Genomic DNA, 9,270 nt, shown 5'->3' with positions numbered 1-9,270 from the left:
TATATAAGCGTCGGTTGGGCCGACGCTAAAGCCTACGCTATGTGTAAATTTGAAACATCCGACGCTAAAGAAGTGAGTTGCCACGTCGGCTGGGGGATCCTTTGCGTCGGATGGCCGACGCTAAAGTCAAAATAAAGTCAACTGAATTTATATACTAGCGTCGGAGTGGCCGACGCTACGTTCAACATTATTTAATTTATTATTTTTAATTTTATAGCCCTGCTTTGCTAAATTTCATTTTTTTTAATAATATAATTGATTGCTAATAAACATTAAAAATCATTCATTGACATTATAACAAACGCACAGAGTATTAAATAACACAACAAAATATTGTGTTCTGAAACTACAAAATAACAAATAGTATCGAATAACAACTTTAATAAAGTTATCTAATACATAATTGTCAACCAATTACTACAAAAAGTAAGCATAACTATGACAAACTTTGCACTCAAATAACTTGTTATCATCCTTGTAATATAGCATACATCCTTCAACCCTAACTTTGAAACCAATTGTGTTGCTTGGTAATAGTTATCGGGCAAGCATGTTGGCACTGGAGATACACTTTCAAGCATGTTGGCATTGGACATACCTCTCATTTTAATTATCTCTACTTATTATTTGAGTTGAGCCAATACTTGGTTCTCTGTTTCTGCTAGCTACTATGTTTCTGCCCTTCTTTGTGCTCTGTTCTTGTTTCCAGAAAAAACAGGGACAAGTCATTGTCTTTAACGTGGCTTTCTCTTGCCAAAATTTGTCAAACATATAAGACAAAAATAGTATGAAAAGTTGTTTCATTTTAAATGTTTTGCTAATTTGACCTAAACATATTTTATTATCACATTATTAAAGCATAATGTTGCTCATTTGAGACTGCTTAATAGGGTTCGGCGAGGTTTTCCAAATTCAGCATGTACACCAACAAACAAACTCAACAACATCCATATTAATAATAAAGTATAATTAAATTAACAACATTCATACCTTTCAAGTGCTTATAATCCTTTCCCTCCAAACTACGATTTGTTGTTTATCGAAATTCACCAGGATACAGGGGACCAGGTTCTGCATCAATGCATTTGGGATAGTTAGAAAGCAACAATTTACATAACCAAGCAGAAAAATGAACCAGAAATGCAGAAAAACGCAGAAAAATGAACCACAAATCATGTCTAAGTAATCGCAGAAAAACGCAGACATCTACGTAATCATCTCGTACTCTAGAACCAAATTTCAAACATCATAGAAACTTGCCCCACTATTACATCGGCACATATGTCCACATGTGGTGACTAAAAGTTAATACTAACATCTTCTTTTTTTTACGGAATACTAAACTTCTTTTAGTTAGAGCACAATTTTTTGATTTCATTAGCATAAGCAGAATTTTCTGATTTGTTCCATTAATAACTCAGGAGCAATTGAATAAGGCAGCAATGTAATAATGAAAGGCAGCAATGGAAATGTGTAGAAGAGGATATGTAGGAGCACCCCACTCAAGAGGGTATGGAATCTTTATCCTGCAGAAACATGTTGTCAGTGCCAATAGCTCAACATTTTCCTTGCTACATCGAAATACATAATAATATGAAAATGTTCAACCACAAAAGACGTTATTGGTACAAACCAAGGAGCAGAAGAAATGAGATTAGCCCTGTCTGTCCTACAACTATTTTGCGTTAAATCCGGTCGATGTTTGTATGCTCCACTTGCTGTTAATAGATGTGCATATGCCCATATCACTGTTGTTGTTATGAGTAGAGCAAATCTCTCTAGTATTGGTACTTGTCTTGTCTGAAATTTTTTCAAGTACTGCATACAACATATCATAATACAGTAAGGTCATTGATTCAAACCTTTGAAAGTGTAACAAAATTGAATAGAAACAGGTCATTGATACCAAACCTATGCAATTGAATATTTTTTAAATTCAGAAAAATTTTAAAACATTATTTTCAGTGTGATTAGCTACTATCTTATTTCTATTACAATTAAAAAGAAAATTTTATAATCAAATGTCATTTCAGAGAACTACATACAAAATAAAAATTGCAAATGTCGTTAGAAAGTAAACAGACCCTATCCTTTCAAAATCATTAAGCTTAGGAATGCCATAGCTAGTATATGCATTTTTCCCTAGATTTCACCACCTTTAAATTTTCCACATTCACAAGCTAATTTAAACATGAGATTTTGTATCCACTAATTTGACTTGTACCTGGGAGAAGACTATGAACAAGATCAGCATGGGAATTCCAATTTCAACACAAGTCCCAACCTAAGAAAGTACAGAACAACAATGTTGAACAATGTGAACCAAAAAATATAATAAAATTAGATATTCTGAATACTAGTACTAGTCACGTGATTTCAGTGTTGAACTTTACCAGAGGGAAACCTCTGTCAAATAATCCAAAACCAACTAATGTAATTACTGGAACCATTCCAAGTGGACTGAAGAATCTGCATTAAAGGAAAAGGACATAAATTATTTGGTATTTGATACTATATGAATTTAATCTTCACTCTATGACTTACAAAAGTATATATTCATTTCACATAAATATAAGGCTTACCTAGAACAAATAGCCCAAATTTGACTAAATCCCAAAAATAATTTGTATACTCGATGCTACAATTAGTGCACCTTGGACTGCTCTCATGGTGCTAAGAAATCTCTGGAGATATATGGAAAAGACATTAGTTTCAACTATGGTTTATAGATATAAAAAATTCAATATAATTTGTATGCTTTATTTATCTTCCACATTTATTCTATAGTTGTTCATTATAATATGTGTAATTGAAACATGTTCATATCAGTTAAAGAAAATATGAATGTGAAATTTGCAACTTAATTCGAATCAGTAGTACAAACAATTATATGAAAGAGAGATTACAGAAATGTACTAACCAAATGTGGGTCCTCTATCAAACAAACCAAGGGAAGCACATATTTTTTAAACAAACCAGGAAATGAAATCAAACAAACCAGGAAATGAATGAAAACAGTCTAACAGAAGAGTGAGACAAACCAAATTAAAACCTAAACAAGAATACACAACTAAGAGTGAGACAACGACACTTACCTTGAGAATCGACCACAGATGACAGCGCGACGGGGACACTGGACGGCGACGGTGTCGGAGTTCGAGAGGGGGACGGTGACCGACTCTGAAAGTGATGGATTCGATGATGGATTCGATGATGGATTCAGCGATACTCACTGCATTTAGGGATTTGGTGATGGATTCAAGTGTGAGAGAAGGGTTCAAGTGTGAGGGAAGGGTTCGACACTTAGGGATTTAGGAATCAGATTCGGTGATGGATTCAAGTGTGAGAGAAGGGTTCAAGTGTGAGGGAAGGGTTCAACACTTAGGGATTTAGAGAAGAAATGAAAACTTAGGGATTCAGAGAGAAATCGTGCTTTTAGGAAAAACCAAACATTTTAATTTTACGAAATGATTTTATAAATAATATTAAAAATTTTAAAAATGCCGTAGCGTCGGCCTATCCGACGCTACTTAGTAAAATAAAAATTATAAAATTAAATTGATAATCTAGCGTTTGTTTTATTTTGCGTAGCGTCGGCCACACCGACGCTAATAGGCAATAAAATTGGAAAATGAAATTTAGTGTCTTAGCGTCGGCCAGGCCGACGCTAAACTGACGCTGAGTAGTGTCGGAGTCGGGGGCGACGCTAATAATGGCAGCTAAAATGCAATTTTCTAGTAGTGTATATGCATACTTATTTCTATAACTTTAGTTTTTAGATTAAACACTCTATAGCCTTTAAACTCGGTTGCATAATCTAAGAAGATTGTTTTATCTGATTTTGCATCAAATTTTCCAAGAACATATTTGTTGTTCAAAATCGAACAATAACATCCAAAAATGTGAAAATAAGAAATGTTTAATTTTCTGTTTTTCCAGATTTCATATGAGATTTTGTTGATGATTGTTCTTATGGATACACGGTTTAAAATGTAACAAGAAGTGTTAGCAGCTTCAGCCCAGAAATATCTTTCAACATTAGTTTCTTCCAAGACTGTTCTTGCCATTTCTTGTAATGTTCTATTTTTTCGTTCAACAACTCTATTTTGTTGTGGAGTTCTTGCACATGATAGATTATGAGAAATGTCAAGTTCATCAAAGAAGGTTTTAAAAGAGACAATTATGAATTCTCCTCCATGATCACTTCTTACAAAAATGATGTTGGATTCTTTTTCATTTTGTACCTTTTTACAAAAGGTTTTAAATGCATCATCTTTATTTATTTATTTAAATAATACCCTAAGTGCATCTTGAGAAATCGTCAACAGTATTAAAACAATATTTCATTCCTCCTAAACTTGTTGTTTTGATTGGCCCAAAGAGATCCATGTGAAGCAATTCAAGAGTTCTATTTGTAGTTACAAAATCTTTTGAATGAAAACTGCTCTTGACTTGTTTACCTTTTGCACAAGCTTCACACATTTTATCTCTATCAAAACTAAATTTGGGCAATCCTCTAACAAGATCCAGTTTTGAGATTTTTGAAATTGTTTTCATACTTCTATGTTCAGCCCTCTTATGACATATCTATTCATCTTTATTGATTGGCATAAAACATGATTCATCAAGTAGTTCGTCAAGATATAAGACATATAAATTTTTCTTTCTATTTCGAAAAAAAAAAAAAAGAATTTCTCCAGTTTTAGTTTTTCTGATTTCACATACTTTTGGTTTGAAGATAACTTCAAAACCATTGTCACATAGCTGATTTATGCTTAGAAGATTGTGTTTCAAACCTTCAACATATTGAACATCACTTATTTCGGAAGAGTTTGTCTTTCCAATAGTTCCTTTACCTTTAATTTGAGCTTGATTCTTGTTTCCAAAAGTAACTGATCCTCCATCTTTCTTGATCAATGTCATGAAATAGTTTTTATCTCTTGTCATGTGTCTTGAATAACCACTATTCAAGAACCAAGGCTTTCTCTTTACATTTGGAAATCCAACCTGCATAAGATGTTATCTCAACCTTAGGTACCCATTTTGTCTTGGGTCCTTCAGAGTTAGTTTTAAAATTTTCTTTCCTCTTAAGATAGCATTTTGATTTTTCATGACCAGTTTTGAGACAATATGAATACTTAATTGTTAATCTTGGAATTGATTTTGTAATATGGGTTTTAAAAGGTTTTATTCTTGATTTTGAAGCAGTTCTAGAGTGTTCTCCTTTTTCCAGATTTTTTGGAGAAAGTTCAGCTTTTGTTTCAAAACATTCTCCGTTTTGAAAACAGGCTAGATAACGTTCTCCTTTTTGCAGATTTTTCAAAACATTCTCCGTTTTGTTTAAAGGGACATTATGCTTTGTAATGTCCTAGTTTATTACATCCAAAGCATGTGACTTGGCTCTTGTCCACTTCTGTTTTGGGAATTTTGTTTTGAAATCCCCTTTTGATTTGATCTATTCTTCTCATCATTCTTTGTATCCTTTTGGTGAGAAGAACAATTTCTTCATCAACATCTTCTTATCCAATTTCTTCTAGTTCCTCCTATGTTTGTACTATGACGCTTTCTTGAGATGCCATTAGAGCTATTGCCTTTCCTTTCTTGACTGGTTTGTCTTTTTACAGCAATACTTCATGTGCTCAGTTGGTTAAAAGGAAGGGGGTTTGAATTGTAAATGTTCCTATTTAAAAATTCTTGAAAAACTTAAGGATTTAACTCGAGAAGGATCATGGTTAAGAAAACTGAAAATGAAGAACGTTCTTGGTTTTTACCAGAAAACAGAGAACGTTCTTGGTTAGCTTAGAAACTGAAATTCAGTTTATGTTTTTAACGCATGTAATTAATCAAGCTTAATGAATAAGGAGATAAGAGATAGAATACCACACAAAGATATATCCTAGTTCACCCAACTTGGACTACGTCCAGTCCTCACAACTGTAAGTTTTTCCACTAAGTGTTCAAAACAAAGAACCTTCTTGGTTTTACAACACCTAGTTCATATCAAGCTTGATCTGTTACAAACTCTATTTATTTCCACCCAGAAAGTGATTTAATCACGTCTTCTATCAACCTTGATAGAATTTCTTACAATCTATTAAAAATATACTAAACTCTTATAGTTTGAGTTTTACAATAATGATGACATTGTTTTGATACAATCTGAGATATCTCAACTCTTGTTTGAGATCCGATTCTTTACAAAGAATTCAGTACAATAATAATAGAGTTTTATATAACCAGAACTGAATCTTTCTTGAGAAAATGAGAATTTCAAGTATGTGAATGTGAATGATTTGTGAGACTTGATAACACTTGAACTTCTGCAATTTCCCTGAGCATTGGCCTTTCTTTTATAGGCGTTTTGGAGCAATTAATAATGGTCAAAAGATCTTTTGGTGGTGCTCTGTCAGTTTTGACCAAAACCAATATATATGAATAAAAATATTTCAGCCTTTGAATACTTTATGAAATCTGTTTGACTAGACGTTTTTCTTAATTCTTGATCATATTTCTCTTGTGTTTAATGATCCTTTATACTTCATATATATTTGTTGATGATTTTGTTTCGATCTAGAGATTTGATTCTATCCAAAATAGTTTGGAGAATGATGATGAATTTCTGCAGAAATATGGAGATTGATACTGAACTTTTGTAGAATCGTGGGGATTGATAATCAATCTGGACTGTTAGTTTTTGAAATTTTCTAGAGATTGATAATGAATCTGGAGGTTCAGTCTTGATCATTCTGGATGACTTCTTAATTAATCTGCATGTCTTGTACAAATCAAGATTGGTTCACTTTCTTGACAGTTAAGCTGGAGAAGGTTCATAATTTTTTTAACTTGCTTGATTCATGATCTTTTATTTTAGTGGTTTGAATGCCTTCTTTGATTAGAATGGATCCTACTTGATCCTTGTCAAGTACTGATAACATTAGCATGAAATTCAGAGACAAAATCTTCTTTGAACAAACGGAGATTGATTGATCTTGAGGTTGTGATGACCAGTCTTAATCCTGGAGAACATTCTCTGTTTTTTTACAGAATGTTGTTGTTTATTTATCTTATCAATTTTTATCTGATTTATTTGCTCTTCTAATTTCCTATCTTTGAATTAATTCACTCAAAAGCATAAGTTAAATTAACATAATATTTTAGAATCATAATTAACATTTTTAATTAACCTTTGTTTATTTTCATCAAAACTTTTATTTGAGAGTTTGTCTTAACAAGGAGAATAGAGAAAGAATGAGTCAATTTTGGGGTTAGGGTTCTTGCATGTTTGAAAAGGAAACATAAAGCTCAACTATGGTGGATTTCATCTCGTTTGATTTCCATTTTAGGGGTAATATAAAAAACTCTCTCAAAACATCTCTTAAGTATGCTTATAGATATTAATTTGCATATTGTTAATAATTGTTCATGATTTGAATGTTTGAGTATTATGATAATCTTAATTGATTTAATATAATTGATTATTAAGAATGCATGTTAGGTGTTTGTATTAATTATTATAAAGAGTTGTTTTATTTTGATTGTTGAATGTTGTGGTTGAGTTGGTGATGAGATGATAGTTGTTTAGTATTGATAATTAATTAGTTTTATACTGAAATTTGAATGTATTTTACTTAGTTGAGAAGATGAACTTGAGAATATAGAGCTTGAAAGGATAATAGTATAATGTTGCCTCTGAACCCGTATTGGTATACTTTCGGTATTTTGTTCATAACTTTCTCCATACATAGTGTTTGGAGCTTATTTCTGCTACGTTAGAAACTAGATTTAATTACCTTCAAAATAGGATCTAGTTTCACTAAATTTTATTGAGAATTGATAGAGAAATTTGAGTTACAGGTCGGAAAAAATTTGTTGTTTTTTTGTGTACCTATATACCTTATTTAATTAAACTGTATCAGTTGAATGTCTATTATGAAAAATAAAAATTATGAATAAACTATACATCTTAAGCTTTCCAAAATATTGTCATTTATTCAAATGGGACATCATATGATATTTTAATTAAATTAGCAAAGTTATAGTGTTTTATGTGGAAAAATATTATGGTGTAACTGAGTTAAAATGTGTATAGCATAAGTAATAACAATCAGTTTTGAGTGAAATCAATTGATCTTGAAAGCTCATTTCTAGTACTTTGTTTTTGTTAATTTTAATAAGTTTATATTAATTTTACACATTTTTTTGATTTTATGAAGTGGATTGTTTTGTTTTATAAGCTGCTCAACATTAGTTATCTTAAAATATCTATATCTTGAGCTAGAAAACTTGTTTTTGAGTGAAACTGGTTGGGTCTAAAAGAAGAGATATATTAGTTTTATCATGTTGAAATTTATGATTTTGATAAATATAGAAATAACTCGGTAGTATTGTAAACACAATTTCTCTATTATAAGATTATTATGTAATGTTGATTTTAGAATACAATAACTTTAGTTATATAGACCAATTTCGAGTAAAACGTGTTATCTATATAAAGAAATTCTTACAATAGTTTTTTATTATGGGGCTACCTACTTATTCATATATTCCAGATGTGTCTAGAGATTTAATTTAGAAATGCCACCACTACCTTCTCTTTTGGTAGTTACTACTGCAACTGAGCGTAGTATAGAGATCTCACTAGTGGTTGAAAATTATCCAATCATCGTTTCATGCTGAACCTTCTAAGTAGATTTAATTTGTCTACCTTTGAAGAGAATGAATGTCATTTTGGGCATGGGCCGACTCTCAGCTAATCAAATTATTTTGATTAGATTCGACGTGAAAATTATCTTCATACCTCCGAAAACAATATCTCAACACTATTAGACCATGCCCATTAGATGGTCCAATGTTTATTTGAAGATGACCAAAGTTTCTTTTCATGCTTTCAAAAGACTTTGGATCCACGCCTGATATTAATTCTATCTCTGTAGTTAATGAGTATGTAGATGTCTTTTCAGAAGATGTAACCTCCTTACGACTAGAATGTGAAGTAGAGTTTTTCATGGACTTGGTTTCAGGCACATGACAAATTTATGTTGCTCTTTATAGAATTTCTATGTTGGCACTAAAGGAACTAAAAGCACAATTAGAAGACTTTATTCAAAAACATTTTATCAGACCTATTGTATCTCCTTGGGGTGCACCAGTGCTTTTAATTAAGAAAAAAGATGGTGGAATGAGACTTTGTATCGATTAAAGACAACTTAACAAGTTGACAATCAAGAACAAGTATATGCTTCCTTGAATTGATGATTTGTTAGATTAACT

At 31.7% G+C, this 9,270-nt stretch overlaps 1 protein-coding gene across 1 annotated transcript; it reads right to left on the bottom strand.

Annotated features, from left to right (window-relative positions):
- Positions 1 to 1,402: 1,402 nt before the first annotated feature.
- LOC101498695 (nucleobase-ascorbate transporter 2-like) lies at positions 1,403 to 2,720 on the bottom strand. The gene is made up of 5 exons (XM_004492065.4): positions 2,583 to 2,720; positions 2,394 to 2,469; positions 2,225 to 2,284; positions 1,634 to 1,818; positions 1,403 to 1,526 (listed from the first exon to the last, which is right to left on the bottom strand). The coding sequence occupies exons 2-5, from the start codon at positions 2,448 to 2,450 to the stop codon at positions 1,418 to 1,420; spliced, it is 411 nt and encodes a 136-aa protein (XP_004492122.1). The 5' UTR covers positions 2,451 to 2,469; positions 2,583 to 2,720; the 3' UTR covers positions 1,403 to 1,417.
- Positions 2,721 to 9,270: the final 6,550 nt, after the last annotated feature.

Source organism: Cicer arietinum, chromosome 3 (assembly GCF_000331145.2).
Source record: "Cicer arietinum cultivar CDC Frontier isolate Library 1 chromosome 3, Cicar.CDCFrontier_v2.0, whole genome shotgun sequence".
Lineage (NCBI taxonomy): Eukaryota > Viridiplantae > Streptophyta > Magnoliopsida > Fabales > Fabaceae > Cicer > Cicer arietinum.
The sequence above is the reverse complement of the archived record's forward strand: the minus strand, read 5'-3'. Positions and strand labels throughout refer to the sequence as shown.